At 39.9% G+C, this 26,429-nt stretch overlaps 2 protein-coding genes and 1 long non-coding RNA gene across 5 annotated transcripts in view; 2 read left to right on the top strand and 1 right to left on the bottom strand.

The window, feature by feature from the left end:
• Positions 1-2,789: 2,789 nt before the first annotated feature.
• Positions 2,790-7,566, top strand: LOC309498419 (uncharacterized protein). Its single transcript, XM_082169161.1, has 2 exons — positions 2,790-3,893; positions 4,767-7,566. Exons 1-2 carry the CDS (start codon positions 3,188-3,190, stop codon positions 5,762-5,764), a joined length of 1,704 nt encoding a protein of 567 aa, XP_082025287.1. The 5' UTR covers positions 2,790-3,187; the 3' UTR covers positions 5,765-7,566.
• Positions 7,567-14,047: 6,481 nt separating this feature from the next.
• Positions 14,048-17,123, bottom strand: LOC309498450. Its single transcript, XR_014205944.1, has 3 exons — positions 16,262-17,123; positions 15,349-15,382; positions 14,048-15,100 (listed from the first exon to the last, which is right to left on the bottom strand). It is a non-coding gene; the product is annotated as an uncharacterized lncRNA (long non-coding RNA).
• Positions 17,124-22,194: 5,071 nt separating this feature from the next.
• Positions 22,195-26,429, top strand: part of ltbp3 (latent transforming growth factor beta binding protein 3) — a 57,959-nt gene continuing 53,724 nt past the window's right edge. Inside the window, exon 1 of one of the 3 annotated variants that reach the window (XM_082169126.1) lies at positions 22,195-22,883. In XM_082169126.1, coding sequence (XP_082025252.1) covers positions 22,643-22,883 — 241 coding nt within the window. In that variant the 5' untranslated portion in view covers positions 22,195-22,642. The remainder of the gene's footprint in view (positions 22,884-26,429) is intronic. The other 2 variants (XM_082169125.1, XM_082169124.1) reach the window with 2 other exon arrangements.

The raw sequence follows: 26,429 nt of genomic DNA, 5'->3' as shown, positions 1-26,429 counted from the left end.
ACTTCACTTCATTGTGTCGTTTTTCTCTAGTATCAGTCACAAATTTTAAATCATCCTTCTAAGCTAAGCACAGCTGAGTCAGAAAGTGCTGGGCCACACATAAGCCCAAAGAAAAGGATTACAGAGCACTGAATGACGCATGTAGCCCCTGATGCATTACCATAGACCCTGCTTTTAACACTGAACTTCAAAACGGCCCCTGTAAATGCAAATTAGAACCAGAAGTATTCATTGGGAGCTTTGTAAATGGGTTTCCATGGGTGTGTGCTGCAGCCACAGATAGGCAATGCCAAGTATGTGCTGGTTGGTGTAAAGCTCATTGCCACTTAACTCTGGAATGATGAATCATGGTTTACCATCATACTCTCATATGGATGAGTTTGGGGGAATGGCAGTATAAAGCTACTTGACCAAATTTATATAACAAGTTAGTCAAGGAAGAAAAATGGTCTGTGGCTGTTTTCCCTACTTTAGTTTCACTGAAGGAACACACTTTGTGGAAACACTTGTCTATTTGTGTGTGGCAAAACAACCTTGACATGTTTCTAATTTTTGTAAAACAGTTCAATTGTCATATTATATTAATTATATTATTATTATGTGTTGTATATGATATTGTATCATATTGCAATTCACCAAACCATATTGCTCTGGCTCAGAGCAACTAAAAGCAGACAGCAGCAGCAGTTTAGCCTATTTGTAGTTAATAATTGGTTGGTGTCCAGTGGTAAGTATAAAATGAAACTTAGACATTTTGTCACGTATTTGGCTGTTCATGCATGTGCTTAAATGGGAACATACACACGACACTGTGGTATGCTTTGTACAATCCAAATGTGATCGTTATTATTTCTGATTCTTGGTCATGTTACAAGCTCTCCCGGTCAAGGGTTGGGAGAGGGTAACAGGATTAAATTAAATCAAAAAGGAGAAACGTAAACGTGGAGGATCCCCTTCAGTCCTCTGCCCCAGACATGAGAGTCAAAGTTTTTTTTATTTAAACAAAGAAAATAGAAGCAATCAATCTTAAGGAGAGGGTCTAGCCAAAACAATAAACAAAAGGGTTAACTATTGGAAGGAGAACTAAATTAACTGTACAAGAAAAAAAAAGAAAAAAAGAAGTAAACAACATGCTTTCTTCCACTCCCCTGACTAACCAAAAACAGGGATAAATGTATTACAAAAGCAAAAATTACGCAGCTTCCTATAACATAAAAATAGTTCATATACGATAGATACAATAGCCTACCTTTCAATACCGAAACAATGTTATGAAGAAAGAAAAAAAATCACTACCTAATAGCAAAAGGACTACAGTGCTGTTTTGAAACCAGAGCACACACAAACCACAAGGTGTGCAGATTAACTGCAACACATACAAAAAAAATCACACAGAGTAAAATACATATCCAAAAACCTTTATACACATAATACGTCCTCGGGACGTAATAGTCATTGTCTATATACTAATATCTGCCAGCAGATGGCGCTGCAGTACAACCTGCCCAAGAACACAACAGATCACAATAGACCTTATTCACATCAGCGCCATCTTCAGAATGAAAGTGAGGCTGTGAGGGATAGACATGCATCTCTTCAGGGTGCTGCTCTAAATAAGGTCTATAGCACAGTGAATCTCCACCAGGGGGGTAGGGCCCACTGGGGGGCCTCAAGATGACTTATTATATAAAATAAGACAAAATAAGCATTCAAATAGAAAAGGTAGAACATGTCGCCTTTGAATATTGTTATGGACAATGGGGGAAACTGAAGTCAACTGAAATCCACTGCAATAGCAGCACTGTTTCATCGTGGAAAGTGTAAATGTTACACCAAAATTATGGAGAAATTTGATTTTTGATCTCCGTCGTGTAAGTAATATGCAGTATTGTGGAATACATGTCTTATATGAATCGGGTTACCTTTTCAAACAATTAAGAAACTGAAGGATTAATGTAACGCACACAAAGTCATGTTTTTTCCTTCCACAGTCATGATTGTGTAGGCCTACATTACAAGTAAGAAAGATTTTATTTTACGCAGAAACTGCAATATCCAAAAGCTGAATCAAAAGAGCTTTATTCTTGTAATTCCCTCTTTTGTATATAGTCAACCCCATTCTCACCTCAAGAGTGTTCCATAAAGCCAGCAAACAAAGAGAATTAACTAAGTTAAGTATGGCTTACACTCCCACAGACAGCTTAATTATGATTATTTGCACAATCCTTCATATGAACCAGACATTGCTGCATGAACTGAACAAGTTTATTTGTTCAAAGCCTATTTGCCTATTCTATTTAAAAGACGTCTGAAAAAATATGATGTCAGTGTATGAAGTATAAATTTACATTTTAGTATTTTAATTAAGATTATGTACTATAACTATATTTAAATAATTGTGAGATTTATCAGTGGCCCCTGGAAGTTTGCTGAGGCCCCCAAGAAGGCCCCATGGTTGAGAACCACTTAAGTATAAGTCTTTCTGTCAGTCGGCTTGCCTGTCAATAGGACATGTAAAGACTTCAAACTTAAAGGTTTTACTTTACATTTTACGTCAAGACAACGTCAACGTTTATCTTGACGAATTTGCCTTTCATACTTCATCGTATGTTGAACTGTTAAAAACATTATTTTGCATCAGCAAACGTTTCTTGTGTAAACTAGAGTTTTGTGTACGGCATGATTCGCAAACATTAACAAACACTAATCAATCTTTCGCTCTGGAAAAAATCGTCATTTTCATGCGCTTTGTTTACGCGAGAGTATGTCATTAAGCCGCGACCAGCGACCACATCTTTGACCAATCAAAAGTCAGGATTAACCTCCGCGTTTGTACAGTGGAATGAAGGCTCTGGCTTGTAGCTATAAAACGATTACCACATTAATGCAGATTAAAATAGTATTGTCGTGAGCTTTCAGTGTGGTTATTTATCGAGCTTTCAACAAAACCCAGGCAGCGAAAGGCTCAATTTGCGAGAGGAATGTGTGGGCTAGTTTGCTAATGGCAATGCTATAGTAGCTCGTCAGGCTCGTCGTCTTTAGTTTTTCATTTCTGAGTGATTAGAAATATTGTCGCAGCGAGACTCCAAAGGATGTGCGTTTCATTTTATAAAGCATTAAAATATTACAACAATAACTGATAAAATAGGTTTCTTTTTCGTTTGGTTGTAGAGCAGAAGAATTCGCAATGAACTCAAAGCGCAACAACGGTGAAAACGGGGCGAGCAGAATCAACTCAGTGTCGGTACCAACAGCAACAAACAGCTCATCAGCGAGCGCTTCTCACCGTAAACAAACTATAATCAACTCATCCCATAAGGGGGAGAAGGATGAGTGCATGCAAAACACGGTCCGGGACAAAAACTTCTCCATCTCCACACTCAGAACTCGCCTCGGACCGACCATCCGGTCCACTCTGTCCGCCGCAGTGGACACCCTTCTGGGCGAGATCGTGGCGGTGCTGTCCGAAACCCAGCGGGAGCTGCTGACCAAAGAGCAAGAGAACGAGAAGCTGAAGGTTCGGCTGGAAGTCTCGGAGAGAGAGCTCAAGACGTTACAGGAGTGTCTGTGTAGCGCTCAGAAATTAATCGACCAGCTTCAGGGCCCCTTTGGAAACCCACCCATGCCGGGACATCACGTCTACGCCACCTCTGGACCCTTAAACTCTAACCGCTTAACCCATCGGAGTGCGCCCGAGCCGGATACGCGCTGCTTTACTGGAGCTGAACCCGAATTGAGTGGCGCTCTGGGTGATGCCATACACGGCTTTGACTCCAGAGAAGAGTTCAAGAGCTGCCACCTCTCCATTCAGGCGGATGGGACGGTGACGAACAGTTTTTATGACCCTATATCCGTCCATTCGTCAAACATCTGTTCAGACATGAACCGACCTGGTAAGACAACGATCATTTTTACACCTGTAGGTACTGTTGCTCTTATGAATTGTTGATGTGCCAACTGTCAACACAGAAGTATACAGGCATAAGACATTTCAATAGGCTGATTTTTGTGAGTTATCAGCTTACTGGTGTGCTTGTAAACGTGCTCAGTGTGGCAACAACAGGGTCAAGGGATGCACAACAGATTGGTACCATATCGGTTATCTGCCGATATTGGATATTTAATTGTGCATACATATTTTCTATTTTTATGTACATTTAAATGTCCAAACAGTAATAATTTAATCTTTTTTTTTTTCTAACATTAAGTTTAATCTTTAGCAAATCTCAAAATGATAGTTGTCATACTGTATTTTTCATATCTAAATTGTAGCATTTAAAATTATTAGATTCTTTTGATAAATATTATAAGTAGAATTCTTTTAATATCGTCTATTTATTGGTTTTCAACCATAATATGAAAAGTTTAATATTTGTACATCCTTGATTCCCAATTTCAGAGAAAGAGATCAACAGATAATGTTTACAACTGATACTGATTTTTTTTTTGTCTCATAACCATACAACTTTCCTTTGCTTTTCACATAATAAATAGCCTAATTATTAGACTTAAACAATACAATTCATGAATATTTTCAAATTGTTGTTACTTTTTAAAATATGAATGTATTTTATGCATTTGCAGTTGTTACCAGTTAAGTAGAAATATGTGTGAAAATATTAGATTTTAGAAAGAACCGCTTTTAGTTGACTCAGTTTAACAGTTTCATAATTAGTAGTTTATGAGATTATGAAATTGTCATGTCAAAGTTTTGACTGCCATTTCTCTTATGCCATTTAGCTGTAAATGTGTGATCTGTGTTACAGGTGAGATGGTGGATGACAGCAGAAGACTCTCGCACACCAGACCCCCCAACCCTCCCTCACACACTAGCTTCTCTGTTAAAGAGGAGCAGGTTCCTGCCTCTGGACAGGTGTGTGTGCGGGGAAGAGAGGCGCCCACAGAAGCCGAGCATTCAGCTCAGAGCGTGTGTGATCTGGCATTTGTCCACGTGGTCGAGGAGGAAGGAGGCTCCCGTTCACACCATCACCCCTCCAAATCTACTCCACCGCCCCCCTCCAGGCCTCACAATGGACCGTCCTCCAGTAGTTCGCCTACGCAGGGGACCTCTGGACTTAGATCGGCCCAGAGAGATGCTCCTGGCTTGGGTATGACTCCCAGGAGGAGCCCAGCTGTGGACGGCTCATCGCCAGAAGAGCCTATGCGGCGCTCCATCTCGGAGTTGATGGGGGAGGCACCTGGAGAACGTCCTCACTTGTGTTTGGAGTGCGGCAAGACCTTCCGTCTGATCTCTAGCCTGAAAAAGCACCTGAGGATCCATACAGGAGAGAAGCCGTACCCGTGCACCGTGTGCGGCCGCCGTTTCCGTGAGTCTGGGGCTCTTAAAACTCACCTCCGCATCCACACGGGTGAGAAACCGTATTCCTGCTCCGATTGCGGAACGCAGTTTCGCCATCTCGACGGCCTGCGGAAGCACCGCCGCACACACACTGGTGAAAAACCGTATGTGTGCAGCGTCTGTGGGAAACGCCTCAGTCGCCTGCAGCACCTGAAGCACCACCAGCGCATACACACAGGAGAACGGCCATGTTGCTGCCCACTCTGCCATCGAGGCTTTAAAGATCCGGCCAGTCTGAGGAAACACCTCCGTGCCCATCAGGGCGAGCCTGGAGCGGATGAAGCAATAGGCATGGCCGGTTTGGGAGAGGGGGACGGGGGATCCATGGATGATGAGGATATGAGATTCGGGATGTGGGGGGAAGAAGAAGGAAATGAAGGCGAGCCTGTGGTGGACTGTGTGTAGTCAAGCAAACAAATAAGCAAAAAAAATAACATTTTGGTCTTATGGTGAATTTAACCTCAGACTTAAAATGTCTTTTCTTTTTTTTGACCAAAATGTGATGTTAACTCTACGATCGAGGTTACATCTTCAATCACTGTCAGTGGCAACATAAAAACAAGCTCATTATTTGACAATATGGTTATGTAACTCTAACATGATGACTTCTCCTAAATATTCGTATATTATATCTGATGATGTCACAGATGTCACATCATACAGACCAGGACAAAACCACTGCAGGTCTTGCAGGCTTTTCCTTCTATGTGTTTTAGTGTTGGAGCTGTTGATGCTCCCGTGGGACTAACAGGGTATTGTATGATCTGTTACTCACAATTATGGGTGTTGTCATTGGTGTAATAATCATTTCATTTTAATGCCCTCTTCAGAGAAAGAGCTATTGCGTAGGTGTTCTAAGATGAACGCATTAAAGCCTTAACTGTGGTTGTATTGCACCGGCTCACACTCCGATGTGCATCAAAAGCTGTAGTATTGTTTTAAATGAAGGTAACTTTCTTCCTTTTTATCTTTGGGTGTTTGCAGGCTGCAGAATATTCATTCAGTTTACCTTGGAAGTTTGTTTGGTTCATTGGTAGATTTAAGAGCCAAGTTTGGAGGATGTTGTGAAGAGTATATCAAATGGTGCTGATCCAAAAAATCAGAAATGTGACTGCCTGGGTTAATTCAACGGAGTTCAGCTGACTCATCTGTAAAAATGTATTGTGCAGATCCACAGCTAACCCAGAAATCAAGGAAACTTTAAAAGTGGTGCCCTCTAATGGATGTAAGAGGAAAAGACTGTTACTGCCAAATTGTTTTTTTGGTTGGTTCTCCTCCAAAAATGGAGATGTTGTTTCTGTCATGGCCATGGCATCAATCTGTGTGGTTTTGTGAATACATTTTTTTTTTTTTATCAATTTTTTGTTTTGTTTTTATATATATAAAACAAAATGTCATTTTGTTCATTCAACGTGTATATTTTGTACATAGAGCTGAATAGGTTTAGTCTTAAAAATTTCATGCCAGAAACTGGAGCTTTAAAAGATCCATGACGAGTGTTTTAATAACTTTGGACTATTTAAACTTTTCACTTTGTTCTAGTATTGCATTTGTTCCTGACTGTGTCCACATGTGATGTTGAGTTTAGAGCTGTTGTTGCAGATGTTTGAAGATTGGTTCTGTAGTTGGTTCAACAAGTTCAACAAAAATGATTGCAGTTAACACCCCAAAACATTTTCAGTGTAAAAACACTCAATGGCCTCATGCTTAGTAAATATGCAGAACCGAATGTTTGAAATCATGTAAAGATCAAACATTATGATTTTTTTTTTTTGGTAGTATTAAACCAGTATTTTGGGTTGGTCTGCAACACTTTATATGTAATACTGTAATACAAATTGAGAGACAGCAAAAATTTTAACCAAATGGAGGGGAAGATTCAAAGTAGTTGTTCGTAATGTTTAAGTTTCAATATATGGTATGATCAATGTAAACTTTCATTCTCCGGCATTAAACTTCATTATAAGATATCTAAAAACAGACCAATTTCGATAAGAAAACATTACCATCTGCTGAGAATTCCTTTGCTATAACAAAACATCTCTACTTGCATATCTTTCAGTTTGTATTTCCAGTCATTATATTCTTTTATAAAAAAGGGCACAGTCGTCAGCTCCCTAATATCTATAACCTTCAAGTTCACTCATATTCAGAATGATGTACCAACAGTATTATAATCATTGACCATTAAAACTTTCAAATGTATCTGAATTTAAAATGTTTGTGCAAGATCTTTCTGGCTTAGATGGGGACTGAATTTATCAATGTGTGTATATATATATATATATATATACACACACACACACACACATATATATATATATAAACATAAACATAAACATGCAGGACTCATGAACTTGGTCAAATGAATCAACAGTGTTATAGGTGAGGCTATTAGACATCTTTTCCTCTCTCTGTATTATATGTAGTCGTTGTATATAGTTGTGAGTAGTCTTTCTTTTCTGTGTGTTGATGCTGGTTACACTGGGATGAGACGTCTTACTCACAGGATACAACATAAAATAAACTACATGTATTTTGAATTTGAACAAATTCATGAAAAAATTCATGGATTTTCACTCTTGGAAACAGGGCAACATCAGTTATCATCAATGCATTTGTTAGGCTTAATTGGCTAATTTAAGGATCAATAATGGAAGTTATCCTGTACTCATGTTTAGATTTATTGCAGCAATAGTCATTTGGGTATTTATAGACATATGTCGTTCAAAAGTATGGATCAGTAAGATGTTTTTGAAAGAAGTCTCAGTCTCACCAATGCTGTATTTTATTTGATCAAAACATACAGTAAAAACATTAATATTACATTATTATTATAATTTAAATAACTTTCCCGTTTTAATATATTTTAAATGAGATTAATATCTTTGGCAAAGCTGAATTTACAGTATCAGTACTCTAGTCTTCAGTGTCACATGATCCTTCAGAAATCAAATCATTCTGATATGCGGATTTGCTGCTTAAGAAACTTTTCTTAATGTTGAAAACAGTTGGACTGCTTAATTTTTGTGGGAACCATTCTTTTTTTCAGAATTCTTTGATGAATATAAAGTTCAGAAGTACAGCGTTTATTTGAGATAGATATCTTTTGTAATGTTATTGTCACATTTTGGTCAAGAAAAAAAAAAACATTACTGATTTAAAATAGTCTAGAAAGTATTTAAAATAGTCTAGAATTGTAACTTTTACAGAATCTGCTTTAACTATCAGTTTAGTTCCCCATCAGTCAATTCAACCCCCAAAGACTTTCATTGTAGTGCCACTGTGCTCTTTTGCCCCAGACGATGAGACATCGGTCAGCCAAAGTCTGACCCACATTTAGATGATGTTTGGTCAGAGCTCTCCTCCCTTCTTGATTCTGAAGTGACTCATGTATCCGCTCAGGCATGATTATAGTCTCTGTGACGTAAGTCAAGACCACTCTGCTCTTTGAGCCCACACCCTGCCTCCAGACCACATTGTCCCTGCTCTCCATGCTGCGGTAAGCAGGTTTTAATGTCACATTGAGGGTAATGTTTGTTGGCTTGAACACTCATCCCAGTGCTCTGTGTCATCAGACAGTGTAATACTGTCAGTATTATTCTGATGCGCGGAATATTTGTTTTCATTTACAGAACTGGTCATGTATGTGGTGTTGAGGTTGCCTTTGGTTGCTATTTAAAGGGGACCTATTATGCAAAATTCACTTACATGGTGTTTGAACTTTAAATGTGTGTCAGCAGTGTGCACAAAACCACCCCATAATGGTAAAAATCCACCCAATCCAATTTCTAACCCCCATAAATCATAAGCAGTGTCTCCAAATCAAGCCGTTTGCAGATTCTAGCATTATGTCACATTGCACAGTCATAGATAGACCTCACCCTCAGTCCGCCATGTTTATCTCCTCGCCAGAGCATTTAACAGCAGCATTCAAGTAAGAAATGTTATCTTGTTAAAGCTTTAAGTTATTCAATCAAGAGCAGTGAGGGGTTTCTGTTTTTATTTTGTTGTTTGATTCATATTATACTATGGGGCTGTTGAATGCTTGATTCTGATTGGTTGACGAACATTCTAAGGTGTGCAATAACACCAGAAAGAGAAGTTTAATACTTACACAACACTCTGTCTGACATCCAGCTTTCAGTGCACATGCTTCGGATATGTGCGCTCAGAAAACCATATATCAGAAGTTAGACTGATATGGCTTTAAAACGCATGCAGATAATAAACTTTCATAATGAACTGCAGTGCCACATGAGCATGACCGGTGACCACGATAGAGATGATAATCAAAACCAAACAGATGTTTTGTTTGTTTTTGGCAGAGTATTGGAGGAACGAGCTGTACAGGTCACTTGTATTTAAAGATACATGCATGAAAACAGCATGTTTTCACGCTTGAGTCTCAGACCTCTTTGTGATCATACTGTTGCTTTTTAGATATAGTCCAGTTCATTTGTTGTACCCTCCAATATTTGATCCCATTCACTTACATTGTATGTGCCTTACTGTAACCAAGATTTTTTTGTTTAAATATTTTTATTTATTTATTATTATTATTTTGTAAAAAAACATGGATACAAATGTTGTTGATTGAGCCTAACTTTGAACATGGAATATACAGTGGGGAGAACAAGTATTTGATACACTGCCGGTTTTCCCACTGCAAGTATTTGATACACTGCAGGTTTTCCCACTTACAAAGCATGTAGAAGTCTGTAATTTTTATCATAGGTATTCTTCAACTGTGAGTGATGGAATCTAAAACAAAAATCCAGAAAATCACATTGCATGATTTTTAAGTAATTAAATTGCATTTTATTGCATGACATAAGTATTTGATACATAAGAAAAGCAGAACTCTTCTTTTTTTTTTTCATATTGTTTTTTTTTGGTTATTTTCCTTTTTTTGTGACAGGACAGTAGAAAAATGACAGGAAACGAGGTGGGAGAGAAATGGGGGATGGGATCGGGAAAGGTCCACAAGCCAGGACTCGAACTCGGGCCGCCCGAACGCAAAGGCGCTACTTGTCGGCGCACTAACCACGAGGCCATTGGCGCTGACAGAAGTCAAGTCAAGTCAAGTCAAGTTTATTTGTATAGCGCTTTTCACAATACAGATTGTATCAAAGCAGCTTCACAGTATTACATTTAAATAATACAACAAAGTTTGTTTCAAGAGGAATTTATTGATTGATAAAATTAAATCAAATATCCCCAAAATATCCCCAACTGAGCAAGCCAAAGGCAACAGTGGCAAGGAACCGAAAAACTCCATCAAGTGACCTAATGGTGTCCTAAAACTCCATCAGGTGACCTAATGGAGAAAAAAAACCTTGGGAGAACCCAGGCTCAGTCGGGGGCCAGTTCTCCTCTGGCATTTATGAGCTAGAGGCCGGATTGTAGTTTGAACTGTGGGATTATATGAATGCCTGGTTGAAGAGATGCGACTTTAATCTAGTTTTAAACTGGGAGAGCGAGTCTGAGCAACGAACAGTATCAGGAAGACTATTCCAGAGTTTTGGAGCCAAATGTGAAAATGCTCTCCCTCCTTTGGTGGTTCTGAATATCCTAGGTATGACCAAAAGCCTTGAATTTAGTGATCTTAAAGAGCGCGATGGATTATAGGGCGATAGAAGATCCGTTAAATAGACTGGAGCTAAGCCGTTTAGGGCTTTATAAGTCAGTAGCAATACCTTGTAATTAATACGGAACTTTATAGGTAACCAATGCAGTGATGATAAAATCGGTGTTATATGATCATATTTTCTTGATCTCGTAAGAACTCTAGCGGCGGCATTTTGGACTAACTGTAGCTTGTTTATTGAGGATGCAGGACAACCAGCTAATAAGGCATTACAGTAATCCAGTCTCGAGGTCATGAATGCATGAACTAACTTTTCTGCATCAGAAACTGATAGCATATTACGTAGCTTAGCAATGTTTCTAAGGTGGAAAAAGGCTGTTTTTGTAACATATGAAATATGATTTTCAAAAGACAGGTTGCAATCAAGTATAACACCCAGGTCTTTTACTGTAGCGGATAAAGTAACAGGACATCCTATGATGTTAAAGTTGTATTGTGCGAGGTTTTGTGGGCGGTTTTTTGAACCGATAAGTATTACCTCTGTCTTGTCTGGATTTAATCAAAGAAAATTACGCGTCATCCAATCTTTTATATCTTTAACACACTCTGTCAATTTGGAAAATTTAGCGTTTTCATCCGGCCTTGATGAAATATATATTTGAGTGTCATCAGCATAACAATGGAAACTAATTCCATGTTTCCTTATAATATTTCCAAGTGGCATCATATATATTGAAAATAACAGAGGGCCTAACACAGATCCCTGCGGCACTCCACAGTTTACTGGAGTTATGATCGATTTTTCTCCATTTAAATAGACAAAATGGTAGCGGTCAGATAGGTATGATTTGAACCAGCTTAGTGCTTGTCCTTGAACACCAGTATAATTTTGTAGTCGATCTAAGAGTATTGTGTGATCTATAGTATCGAACGCAGCACTAAGATCAAGTAAAACTAGTATTGAGATACAGCCTTGGTCAGAAGCTAAAAGTAAATCATTTGTGATTTTAACGAGCGCAGTTTCAGTGCTATGATGCGGTCTGAATCCAGACTGAAACTTTTCATAGATATCATTTTGTTGCAAGAAAGAGCCCAGTTGAGCGGACACCACTTTTTCTAATATTTTAGACATAAATGGAAGATTTGAAATGGGTCTATAATTTGCTAGATTATTATGATCTAATTGTGGTTTCTTAATGAGAGGTTTTATAACTGCCAGTTTAAATGTTCTTGGAACATGACCTAGAGATAAAGACGAGTTAATAATATTGAGGAGAGGCTCTTCCACTACAGGTAACACTTCTTTCAGTAGTTTAGTTGGTATAGGATCTAATAAACATGTTGTTGTTTTAGATGAAGTGATAAGTTTATTTAACTCTTTTTGTTCTATAGTTGAAAAGCACTGTAATTGTTCTTGCGGGGTGATAATTGAAGCTGAATTATAAGGCGCGATTGAAGATTGAACGTTTACAATTGTGGTTCTGATGCTTTCTATTTTCTCAGTGAAGAAGTTCATGAAATCATTACTACTGAACTTTAACGGGATATTTTGTTCGGGTGACGTCTGTTTATTTGTTAGTTTAGCCACGGTGTTAAATAAAAACCTTGGATTATTTTGGTTGTTTTCTATTAGTTTGCGGAGGTGCTCAGCCCTGGCCGCTTTTAGGGCCTTTTTATAACGTGACATACTGTCTTTCCACGCGATTCTAAAGACCTCTAAATTAGTTTGTTTCCATTTACGCTCTAAAATACGGGTTTCTCTCTTTAAAACATGCGTAGTATTGTTATACCATGGTGCTTTATTTTTCTCTCTGACCTTTTTTAATTTAATAGGTGCAACCACATCCAATGTTCTAGAGAGAATGGTGCTCATAGTGCTAGTTAGTTCTTCTAGTTCATCTGTTTGTTTGGGTTCAGGCAGCAGCTGAGACAAATTAGATAAGCAATTTGAGAAATGATCTATGGTGGATGGGAGGATTGTTCTGCCTGGTTGATAACGCGACGCCGCATGACATATTACAGCAGTACGTAATATGCAAGTTACCATGTAGTGATCAGTGACTTCATCACTTTGTGGAATGATATCTATATCGGTAGGATCGGTTCCATGTGATATAATTAAATCGAGTGTATGATTAAGACGATGTGTTGGTCCGGTGACGTTTTGCTTGACCCCAAATGAATTTAATAAATCTGTAAACGCAGCTCCTAACGCATCATTTGGATTATCTACGTGTATGTTAAAATCTCCAACAATTAATGCTTTATCGACATTGACTAAAAGGTCTGAGAGAAAATCTGCAAACTCTTTTAGGAAATCAGCGTAAGGCCCTGGCGGTCTATATACGGTAGCCAAGGCTAGAGATAATAGGGATGTTTTTCTAACATCTAAGAGCGTAACATTTAGTACAAGTACTTCAAATGAAATAAACTTATAACCCGTTTTCTGAGTAACATTTAGAATATCTCTATAAATGGTTGCAACACCTCCGCCACGACCAATCAGACGGGGCTCATGCTTATAACAGTATCCAGGAGGAGTAGACTAATTAATACCGAAATAATCATTTGGTTTAAGCCAGGTTTCAGTAAGGCAAAGTACATCGAAGCTATTATCTGTGACTATTTCATTTACAATAACTGCCTTAGGTGTGAGTGATCTAATGTTTAGAAGACCTAGCTTTAGAAATAGTTTTTGTTTACTAATAGCAACATTTTCTGTTTTAATAACAATTAGATTTTTCCTAGATCCTGCATTAGATTTATTATTTGATCTCACTAAACGAGGAATAGACACGGTTTCTATGCAATGTTCTACACTACACTGTAAAAAAAAAAACCGTGAAAAAACGGTATTATTCCGGCAGCTGGGGCGCCAGAAAATTACCGTAAAATAACGGCAAAAAACAATCTCGTTAAAATACAGTAATTTTCCATAATTAAATAACAGATTATATCTTTAATATTACATAAAATCGTATGTAATTATTGGGATTTTTAACGTTTAAAAAAAGTCATGTACACCTTTAAAACAATTAAATACTGTAAATTTAAGGTTTTATACAATTATTTTATATAATAATGCTGTCTATCTACAGTAATTTTCTTTTAATATAGTTTTTCTGTGTAAAATAACAATGAAATTATGTATAAAAAATGCACACAAGTACATAAATTCAAATACAAATGTTTGTAAATTTACAGTTTTTATTTTTATTTGTACCGATCCAATTTCACAACATCTCTAATTAAGTTCTTAATAATAGCAAATGTACAGTCAATTTCTTTTAAATTAACTAAATGTATGAGTACAGAATACCTGCATATTTACAGTATTAGTAATTGAACAAACACTAAACATCAAGATAAGTGATTGATAGGAAATAGATGCTTAGTATATAATTTAGAACATGTAAATATATCCACAATAAAAAGCAATTACCGTATACCTTTACAGTGTAACTTATTTTAACATTTACAATTACATTTTATCCAAAGTGACTAACCAATTAAGATAATAATTAAAGATAATAAAAAGCAACAAGTGCAGTGACAAGTCCCAGTTAGTCGCACAGTACACATAGCAAGTTTTTTTTTTTTACAAAGATATAGTATTATTGGGTGAAGTGTTTATGAAAAAGATGGATCTTTAGCAGTTTCTTGAAAATGTGTTGAGTTGCGCCGGTCATTCCACCACCAGGAAACAGTCCAGGTAAATGTCAGTGAAAGTGGTTTTGTGTCTCTTTGGGATGATGGCACCACAAGGCGCCGTTCACTTGCAGAACACATGCTTCTGGAGGACACATAGATCTGAAGCAGTGAGTTTAGGCATAGGGCTACCTTTAAAGACAACTCTTGCTGCAGCATCTGGATCAGTTGCAGAGGTTTGACTGATACTGGAAGAGCTGCCAGGAGAGCATTACAATAGCCCAGTCTGGATAGAACAAGAGAGTTGTGTAGCTCCGATAGGAAGGGCCTGATCCTCCTAATAAGGCAAATCAGCAGGATCACAGCAAGTATGTTTTGGCTGAATGTTGAACCATAAGCAGTTCTGTCTTGGCAAGGCTGATTTGAAGGTGAAGGTCATTCATCCAGCAAGAATTTTCCATCAGGTAGGCTGAGATGCGAGCAGCAACCGTCAGATCATCTGGCTGGATTAAAAGGTAGAGATATGTGTCATTAAGATATTAGTGATAGGAAAAGTCATGTTTCTAAATGACAGAGCCTATAAAAAAAAAGAAAGAAAGATGGGTGGAATCTAACACAATCGTAATCTTGCTGTAGCAAATCCAAACCTTGTGCATACTTTTAGTGCAATCATATGGAATCAGAAGACTGTTATGAACATATGGAATCAGAACCATTATGATTTTTATGTTTTAATGAATTCTTCCCATACCTTGTTTGCCATGATCATCTGCTTTCCACGTGACCTGAAATCACACACACACACACACGTTATTTTAAAACTCAGTATTAGATTTACACATGTCAGAATATGTTCCATTGGGACAATGCAAAAACTCAACGGACTATGATCTTGAAGCTGAGCTGGAAAGGCCAGCAGTAATATTTTGAGCTGCCATGTGATTTTAGCTAAGTTACATTTATAGAAAGTAACATTAAATGAATATGATTTACTGTGACCTAGACCTAGATACACCTAGGGGTTCATCATGTTGTATTCATATTCTAGTCTTCCTGTTCTAGGCTTTCCTGTATCATCAACAAGTACGTTAAGTTACAGACAGTATTTCGATTTCTTAACGGTCTTAATAAAGTTAGTCATGTTAACTATTACGATATAAACAAAAGAAACACAGTAGGCCTATTTTTAGTAAAACTGTGGCTATTACAATGGTAAAAAAATCAGCTAAAAACGTGTTTACTACAATTTTACTATAATAAAATAAAGTAAAAAAAAAATGTTTACAAAAAAAAAAAATTTGAAAAATAAAGTTTTCAGCTTCCAGACATGGTTTCAAAATGTCCCGCCATTTAAGAGATTGGTTTAATGTTACTGACTATCATAACGAAGATTTTATACACAATTATGGACTTTAATATGAATAACAAGTCTACTAAAGATTGTTTTAGGTCTATAAGTTAACAAGTAAGTTAGAGTGGGTTCAACTGATCTTTCTTAACACAGATCGATAATTGAAAAGACCCATGCTGCATTTGTGTTTTGCCCTCGACGCCAGTTATGACTGAACATAATTTAAGAATGCTAACGTTAGCATGGAAACAGTCTAACCACTTAACACAAATGTAATATAAAATATCATTTACATGTAGTATTAGACTCTTACCTCAGCCGTTGATCGGTCGGGATGAGGTCTGCTGTGACGAACCAGGCTCACTGAAAAAGGGCGCGTTATTTCCGGACTGACACCAGACTACAACTAATATGTGTTCAGCAGCGCTCCTGCCCACGGCTGCTTCTGTCGAATACGATTATAGCTCTGAATTCAAATCTCCCGCTTGCCCTTGACACAGATCGACGACAGAGACAGATTTGTAGCTAACCGTTGTGGGCTGGGCGGGACTAAGCAACGAAACGTAATGGCGGATAATTTGAATCTGCGCGCGGCCGCGCGCGCGGGCACACACACACACATTCAAACGCACACAAAGCCACGCAATGTGCAGCAACGCAGATTTGAAAACGATTCATAAAAGACATAAAATATAGGCCTAAATGAAATTTACGGGCAAATACAAATGATGATCAAAATGAACATCTATTTGCAAGACAAAATTAAAAGATTATAAATAATTAAATAGGCCTGCCTAATGTGTGGACAAATCTTAAAACTCACTTTAACCCCCACATGCTTAATAATCTTTAAGGAAAACATGTTAAGTGACTGCTGATTTCTGCAGTTATACCTTATTTTCTTTGTTTTCTAATTCCACAGAAATAATCTGTAAAATATTACTTAATTTTTTATGTAAAATTACACATAACCCTATAAAATTACAGATAATTTCCTTTAAAAAACGTTAAATTAATGTAAAACCACAATAAAAGCAATTACCTGTAAATTTAATAGTGGATCTTTAAATTACAACAAATATCTGTAAAATAACAGGTATTCACTGTATAATGACAAAACGGCAAAATTCTGTAAAAAATACAGACAGTTTCCTGTAAATTTACAGTTTTTTTTTACAGTGTAGTATTTATATCAGTTGAATTGGTGCAGCAGAGACTATGATTTGGACTTTTGGTTACTAGTCAAAGGGTATTTAACATTTTGGAGATGTTATCTGACAGAAAAACCGCTCCGAATCTGCTTGGGTGTAAGCCATCAGCACGGAAAAGCCTAGGACGCTCCCAAAACAGATTCCAATTATTTACAAAGAGCAGTTTCTGCTCATTGCACCATGACATTAACCATTCATTTAGCGCAAATAATCTGCTGAACTTTTCATGCCCTAGTCGGTACGTGGGAAGCGGTCCTGACACAATGATCGTTGTTTCAGGCGATGTGCTGCGTACCGTATCGAATAGATTCCTGAAGTCTTTCTTCAGAATCTCCGTCTGGCGCAGCCTGATGTCGTTCACTCCCGCGTGCAGGACCACAGTTCCGACGCGCTCGTCACCGTTCAGGATCTCGGGAACGCGAGCAGCGATTTCAGAAACACGAGCACCAGGAAAGCAGTGACTTTGCACCTTACTTTTACCTAACGTAGCGTGTACGTGCCGAACGATGGAATCGCCGATGATCACAGCATCGTGTTCTGTTTCGCGTAGAGGGGAGAAGCGGTTTTGTGTGGATAACTCGAAAACCGGGAGGGTCGGAGAAAGTCTTGGTCTAAACCTGACTCGCGTCTTCCGCTGCGGAACCACCCAGGCTTCGTGGTGGCGTGTTGGAGCCGGAGTGAACGAGACCATGGCTGATTGCGACCGATGCTGAGGAACGCACGGAGTAGACGCGGTCGGAGTCAGCGGGTTAGTAACGTTAAACACTGATTTGTGTGCATCGGCACGTGATGTTTCAAGATCCAAACACCGGTCTCTCAGCTCGGCCTGTCTCAATAAAAGGTTGTGGATCTGTTTCTCAACAGCTTCCAGCTCAGACTGCAGTGCGTGCAGCTCAAATGTGTCCTCACCTGCACCAAACGGTAGACTACTTACATCTGATATATTCGCCATTTTAACAGATGGACAGTGAGTTAGCAACGAAGCTACCAGTGATGCTATCAATATTAATACTAATTTATATTATAAGTTTGTTTGTTTGTAAGTGAGTGTGGAGAAGACGCGTTCAGCCGTGATCCACGGACGTAACCTTTAAGAGTATGCAGCGTTGGATCACTAATAGGCTTGAGACGCGTCTGCTCAACAGTCCGCGTTGTAACTATGAGGTTTTTTTGGTTTTTTTTAGTGGTAGGGGTGTAGAGTAGACGCACGATAGGCAAAAAAAAAAAAAAAAAATGTTTGTTTATAAGTGAGTGTGGAGAAGACGCGTTCAGCCGTGATCCACGGACGTAACCTTTAAGAGTATGCAGCGTTGGATCACTAATAGGCTTGAGACGCGTCTGCTCAACAGTCCGCGTTGTAACAATGAGGTTTGAGCAGTAGCCTAGTGCTTCTCAGTGAGGAAAAGTAGAAAATCTTCGTTGTAAGCGAGTTTAAAGAGAAAAATCAAGAATTATAAATCAAATCGATAGAGCTCCAAAAACAACAACGCATTCAGACGCGACGCATGATAATAACAGGACAAGACATTACTCACCGTGTTTGTTGAGTGATTCTTACTCACCTGAGCTTTTATGAACTCAAAGGCGCGAGAGAAAATAAATAAATAAAAATAGCTGAGCGCACGGGTGGCGCTAACAGGCTAGCGAATTACCAGCGTGTTGTGTTAGTAGTAACGGAAGCCAGCGATGTTGGGTAAGCTGTATTTAGTAGTAGTATAAACAACTAGAAATTGTAGTAAATGATGGTTCAAAACAAGGAAATACGAGGCTATACGAGGCTAATACGGAGCTTACAGCACCGAAGCAGACAAACTCACAGCAGACAGCGAGGCAGACAGGAGCAATCGAGGCAGACAGGAGCAATCGATTGCTCCTGAAAAGCAGAACTTAATATTTGGTACAGAAACCTTTGTTTGCGGTTACAGAGATCATACATCTCCTGTAGTTCTTGACCAGGTTTGCACACACTGCAACAGGGATTTTGGCCCACTCCTCCATACAGACCTTCTCCAGATCCTTCAGGTTTCGGGGCTGTCGCTGGGCAATACGGACTTTCAGCTCCCTCCAAAGATTTTCTATTGGGTTCAGGTCTGGAGACTGGCTAGGCCACTCCAGGACCTTGAGATGCTTCTTACTCCTTAGTTGCCCTGGCTGTGTGTTTCGGGTCGTTGTCATGCTGGAAGACCCAGCCACGACCCATCTTCAATGCTCTTACTGAGGGAAGGAGGTTGTTGGCCAAGATCTCGCGATACATGGCCCCATCCATCCTCCCCTCAATACGGTGCAGTCATCCTGTCCCCTTTGCAGAAAAGCATCCCCAAAGAATGATGTTTCCACCTCTATGCTTCACGGTTGGGATGGTGTTCTTGGGGTTGTACTCATCCTTCTTCTTCAAACACGGCGAGTGGAGTTTAGACCAAAAAGCTCTATTTTTGTCTAATCAGACCACATGACCTTCTCCCATTCCTCCTCTGGATCATCCAGATGGTCATTGGCAAACTTCAGATGGGCCTGGACATGCGCTGGCTTGAGCAGGGGGACCTTGCGTGCGCTGCAGGATTTTAATCCATGAAGGCGTAGTGTGTTACTAATGGTTTTCTTTGAGACTGTGGTCCCAGCTCTCTTCAGGTCATTGACCAGGTCCTGCCGTGTAGTTCTGGGCTGATCCCTCACCTTCCTCATGATCATTGATGCCCCACGAGGTAAGATCTTGCATGGTGCCCAGACCGAGGGAGATTGACCATCATCTTGAACTTCTTCCATTTTCTAATTACTGCGCCAACAGTTGTTGCCTTCTCACCAAGCTGCTTGCCTATTGTCCTGTAGCCCATCCCAGCCTTGTGCAGGTCTACAATTTTATCCCTGATGTCCTTACACAGCTCTCTGGTCTTGGCCATTGTGGAGAGGTTGGAGTCTGTTTGATTGAGTGTGTGGACAGGTGTCTTTTATACAGGTAACGAGTTCAAACAGGTGCAGTTAATACAGGTAATGAGTGGAGAACAGGAGGGCTTCTTAAAGAAAAACTAACAGGTCTGTGAGAGCAATAAAATGCAAATTAATTATAAAAAAATCATACAATGTGATTTTCTGGATTTCGTCTCTCACAGTTGAACCTGTGATAAAAATTACAGACCTCTACATGCTTTGTAAGTGGGAAAACCTGCAAAATCGGCAGTGTATCAAATACTTGTTCTCCCCACTGTATAATATAAAAACTTTTGTACAAAAATATAAATTTGTTGCAATACTTACTGCATATCTTGTATATCACACATTCACATGTATAAATCACTTTATTTGGAATTTTTTTTCTTTGAATGATCAGCATAGAAATATTCAATATTCAATTCTACTTTGCTGAAAATACATAAACAACATGCCTGCACAATGTAACTGATTGCATGGTATACTTTTTAAATGTTACTGTCAGTGTTTGTATTCATTCTGAATATTATCAATGTCCTGGAGCAATTTGTGTTCACAATAGGCGTTTTAGTGAACCGTACTCGGTTTGGTTTACTTTAAAAGGGTCTGAGGGTTCACCTTTTGGCCAAAAAACAAAAAACCATGCCCAGACCTCTAAAAAAGTGTGAAAACACCCTAAGAAATTCAATTAAATAGCAGTATAATATTTAGAGACTTTATAAGGATTGTTGCTTTTGAAATTCATTATGTGTTAGAAAAATGGAGACATGGCAAGGAGCTCAACAGCTTGCTTTTTCTGGTCATGCGATAACTCTCTGTGTGCATGTGTATTTTAGCATAAAAATTCCTATGTGTGTTTGAGCAACTGCGCATGTCTGTTGTGGGTTTTGGTTCTGCATGCCTCTGTCTAGCCAAAAATGTAAGATCTGCCTGTGAACTCTCTCCATGTATATGTGTGTGAGAGAGTGAGGAGCTATCATGCAGTCATTTCCTCAGTGACTGAAAGCAAACATTCTCACTTTACTTAAAGGAAGTGACTCAACTCACTTTCTCTATAACTTCACCTCTCCATCATCCTACTCTACTCCATCTTACTTTCTTTAATTCTCCCTCTCTCCCTTTTTGTTTACACACGTCCTCTATAAAATCACATTCTCTGCAGTTTTCTTTTTTGGGGGTCGAATTTCAAAACTATTATATTGTTATCTATTTATTTGGCCACATGAACACATTTGTGTGAATATTCTCCTCTTTCTTTTGCTTGGAAAATAAACAGTTTTTTTTCTCTTTACTCTGGGCAGCTCATCCAGTCCGGCGACCATCGAGGCCATGAATGAAATCGTAATGTATTATCAGCTTGATTCAGCTGCCATTACACCAACATAATTTCGGAAACAAAATGCTTAATTTTTGCTCCTTTATAAAAATAAATAAATAAATACATGGCAATGAGTTTGAGCTGCATAACTACTGTAAAATCAGTATGATTTTTGTTAGGGAGTTTTGTCATTTTTTATGCAATTGGTGTCAAATATATAGCACCAAAAGTATTTTCACAATGTTGTTATAGTAACAATCAGTGTAGCCTACTGATACTGTCACTGTACAAACAATTGTATGGTGGAGTATTTTTTGTCTTCACATGCTAAACAATTCCAAAATACATGCTTACATAATAATACTTCAAAGATACCATACCACCATGGGAGCGAATAGGTCATTTGGGTCTTGCAAGATAAGATTTGAAAATGTAGGAAATGTGCAGGAAATGCCTGAAGTGTAGTAGCATAAATTGCGTTCTTGCTCCCCTCAGGTAGGCTAGTAAACACTAGAAATAAGTCTGGCACATACAAATGTTTGACCCAGGGCACCGTTGCTGTCCTTGCCAGTTGCCACTGACGTTTTTCTGTGTTTACTGACCGGAACCGCAGCGGAAGATCGCGCGCAACACCTTCAACTAGCGCTTGAAGAGTGCGAAATAAAGGAAAAAGAAGGTGACGACGAAGAAAAGCACCGACAACAAAACCACTTTGAGTCCCGCTCTTGTACTGCTCTGGCCCTGCGCCAGCTCGACTGCCCGTGGATTGGCTCTTGCTTTGCCTCTCCTCCTCCTAAACTTTCCCAAACTGCGATGCGCACACACACGCCATCCACGCAGCGACTGAAAGTAAGGAGGACCTGGCTTTAAGGAATGAGGAGTTTTTCACCTTCAGGCTGTCATTTAAAACATGTAAGAATTTTTAAAAAGCTTTTAAAAATGTCACAAATGCACTCGATGCGGATAATCTGTATTTTTTATCCAACGAACCGGATGTAATTTTTCAAGTTTTTTACTTTAAACGGGACAGGAAGGCATCAGGAAAACTTTCTGCGCGAGAACTTTCATAGCCAGCGCTGCCTGGGAAAAGCGCGTGCTTGCGTACATTTTCCAAACTGGGCTCCAGCAAAACGTCTTCTGCGGCCGTGCCCGGAGGGACTGCCTGGTCCGCTCAGGCTTTACGTGGATATTCAGTTTGTGGTAGCGTGAATGCCCTGTGTTGGCATTGAGGGATGCCAGCATGCCCTCGTTGATTCTCTCCCATCTGCTCCTCATCTGGCTCGCGCTCCAGCGGCTGGCTCTATGCGCCGAGCGCGCGTCCACTCGCGAGCGCTTCAAAGTGGTCATCGCGCCACTCATCTGCAAAAGGACATGCCTGAAGGGCCAGTGTCAGGACACCTGCGAACAGGGCAACAACACGACGCTTATCGGTGAAAACGGACAGTCGGCGGACACACTGACCGGGCCTGGCTTCAGAGTCGGTAAGACAATTCAAACACGTTTTTTGTTTGTTTTTTTTTACGGTTATTATTCGGTTCAATTTGATGACGGGAATGCTCACGAGCTCTTATTAAAGTTTTCCACACTTGAATACTTAAGAAGAAAAAAGAAAGGGCCTTAAGTTAAAGGTATAGTTCACCAAAAATAAACAGTTCAGCTTAAATTAGGCTACTTGAAATAATGTATTTATCTTCATGCTGTTCTAAACCTGTATGACTTTACTTATTCAGTAAAAACACAAAAGGAGACTTTAGACAGATTTTTGGTGACAGTCTCCATTTACTTTCATTGCATTTTTTTTCTCTCAATACAATGAAATTAAATAGTGACAAAGGCTGTCATTCTGCCTTTTTGTGTTCCACTGAAGAAAGTAATACAAGTTTGGAATGACAAGTGTGAATAAATTATAACAGAATTTATATTTTTGAGTAAAATATCCCTTTAATGAACAAACTTAATGGCTGAATATCTAGCACCAGCACGTGAGTTTGTGAGTGGAAATGAAATAATAACCCCCTCTCTTTTTTCTCCCTGTATTTTTCTCTCGCTCTTCTTAATGGTTTCTGCATATTGTCTGGTTGGCAGGGTAGCTCTCTCTGAGCTGTATCAGATTGGATGTGGTAAGGCATGGTGCCATAAAGTCTACGCAGCAAGATCTGCACGGCATACACACACAAGCATTTTATCATCTCTTAAACACACACATACTGTACAGTTACATTGTCTTTGTCCACGTAAACACACACTTGCAGTCGACACACCACTAAAATATTTTGTGTGTGTGTTTAGTGACCCCCCGCCCCCACTGGTGAACCAGTTTGTTATTTCAAGTAAAGAATGCCAAAAGCTGATATACTTAGATGGTGTATCTTTAAGTGTGTGTGGGTATGTTAGGCTTGACATGTTTGTTTGGGTTTTGCATCAGTATTGTGATGAAAGTGATTGTCATTTCAGTACAGGTTTTAGTATAAGGTTCATTTAGTGTGTGTTGTCTTTCTTTCTCTCCCTCTTGCTCTCTGGTGCTCTCCAATTTTGTCTTCTGGATGCCCATGTGCTTTTGAATGAGTCGAGTCCAAAAATAAATAAATGGGGTAAAAATAAAGGCGGAAGCTGAGTCACTGCTGAGTGAAAGCTACATTTATGGAAGTCCAAAGAAGTCCATGCAAATCAAGCTCAAAGACTTTTACTTAGAGCATCTGTGGGTTCGTGGTGTATGAGAGTGTAAGCATGTGGGATGACTTGCTTTCTAAATAGAAAACATCATATCTGCCACATATTCTCTGACTCATACGGTTTTATTAGAATCTGGTTCTAAAACAAGCACAGCTTTATAATTAGAGTTAGACAACTAAAACTTTTTTTTTTTTTACAGGTATTCATACTTTTCAATTTTAGCGTTTATTTGTTAATTACTATTTGGTCTACAAACAAATTACACTGTTAATTGGTCTCAAAAGAAAAACACAGGTAGCTTATTTGATGTATTGTTTGGATAATTTTTCTATTATTTTTGCTTAACAATTAGACAGCTCAAAACAAAGATGAAAATAAATGTGTGAACTTTACATAAATATATAATGGCTTAAATAACAACAATAATAATACGAATAAGTTACTAATAGATTATTATTGTACACTACCATTCAAAAGTTTGGGGTCGGTAAGATTTTTTCATGCTTTTTAAAAGTTTCTTATGCTCACCAAAGCTGCATTTATTTAATAGAAATCTTTTGTAACTAGTGTTTGTTGTGTTCCTATGTTTCCTTTCAGTTCAGTTCTCATTTCTATAGTTATACCACTATATATGTGACAGACCCACAACAACGAGTATTTTATGGACTGCTTTTCACAGAACGGCCGGTCTCTAGAGGATTATGTGGAGGAGTACCTCGAACACTATCACAATGCGCACTGTGACGATAAAACTTTGAAACAGCGGTTCTGGAGCAGGATGGACGATATCCTCGGCCAAATGCTGATGTTGGAGGAGGTCTTTCATCGATTATGCCTTATGGATGTGCGGATGGTTGAGGACAAGGACACCATTCACTCTGACTCCCCAGGACGATCAACATCTTCAGCAGCTATCTCTCTGCCCACTCCAGAGAAAACACTTCGTCCCAGCCCGGAGTGTCCCAGAAACACAGAGAGATCTCCCACAAAGGACCCAGAGATGACTTCCATGCCCGCCATGGAGCCAGAGTGTGAACCAGCGCCCACCGCGGACCACAGGCTTGAGTTCTCTCCATTCCCGGAGAAAGAGCCGGTCACCGTGTCTGTCCCGAGACTAGAGTTGATTGCCAGGTCCATCGCAGAGTTAGCGCCGGTGAGACAGTCCACCATAGAGCCAGTAGAGGAGGCCTAGCTCATCAATATCACAGCAGAGCCAGCTGCCATGCTTGTCCTTGCCCCTGAGCGCACACCTCCTCATTCTGCTGAAACACTACATAATGGATGACCTGGTCCCAATGTTCTGCCCACCCTATGGTCACCATCACCGCTGGTACGCCAAATTCTCAAGACTCACCAGCCTCGCTGATGTCTCACAGCTCCTTGGGTCTGCCCGTGCCGCTGACTTCCACCAGCTCACCTGCTCCGTCTCGGACGCACTCACCACCAGCGCGAAGTGGGGAAACTGACTCCATGGCTTCATCTTGGGCCTCCAGGCCCGTTTTCCCACCTCTGCCTGTTGCCCGTCGGCTCTGCCTTTGCTGTACGCTACCTCAGCTCCGCCATGGTTCGCAATCACTCAGGCACCACCGGGCTCCCTCTTCCTTCCAGCTCCACCTTGGTCCATCGTAACCCTGGTTTCGCTGTGGACTTCCACCCCTTCTGCTCCTATGGGCTCCTCCTTCCCTCCGGTTCCACCTTGGTCCTCACTCGATCTGGTGTTACCCCGTTCTATTGGGCCCTGTCTTCGCCTCTTCCACTCAAACCTGTGTCATTGCCTAAGACTTCCTGGTCTCCAAAGACTCCGCCCAAGAGGTCCATCAGGGATACAGGTCTTCCTCGTCCTCCTCCAAAGCCCCCTCCACCATTGTACTGTCCATTACACCCCTCCTCGACCAAGAAGCACAGCAGCGAGCTCTCCGTCCCACCTGCTGTTCAATCGCTCCAGCACCACTGCCTCAGGCAGCCATCTGCTGTCTCCGCTCCTTTGCTGCCCGACCTCCTCAGCACCGCGATCCCACTGAGCAGCGAGGTCTCTTCGACAGCGTCTCCCTCCTTCCTCCCAGGTTTTGGCACCAGTGTAACACAGTTTGTTGTTGTTGGAAGAAGGAGGCGGGAACCGGCGAACGTTCAAAGACTTTAAACACAAAATGAAAGTAAAGACAGAAGCCCCTCATGGTCGACTGCCGCCACACATAATAAAACAACACATCAAATAAAAAACAGTCCAGGCCTGGTCCTCTCTCGTCCATCACGATCGTCGCTCCTTCTTTTTATGCTTCCTCTCCGCCGTGAGAGATACGAGACCGGTGTGTCGCGCAGGTGTTGCTCATCATCAATCACGCCACCGGCCTCGC

Source organism: Leuciscus leuciscus (assembly GCF_965113295.1).
Source record: "Leuciscus leuciscus genome assembly, chromosome: 5".
In the NCBI taxonomy this organism is placed as follows: domain Eukaryota; kingdom Metazoa; phylum Chordata; class Actinopteri; order Cypriniformes; family Leuciscidae; genus Leuciscus; species Leuciscus leuciscus.
This window is presented reverse-complemented; position numbering and strand designations above follow the sequence as displayed.

Coding starts and splice junctions, on each gene's coding strand:
- LOC309498419 (XM_082169161.1), top strand. CDS start 3,188: ATGAACTCAAAGCGCAACAACGGTGAAAACGGGGCGAGCAGAATCAAC. Junction 3,894..4,766: donor TTCAGACATGAACCGACCTG/GTAAGACAACGA, acceptor TCTGTGTTACAG/GTGAGATGGTGGATGACAGC.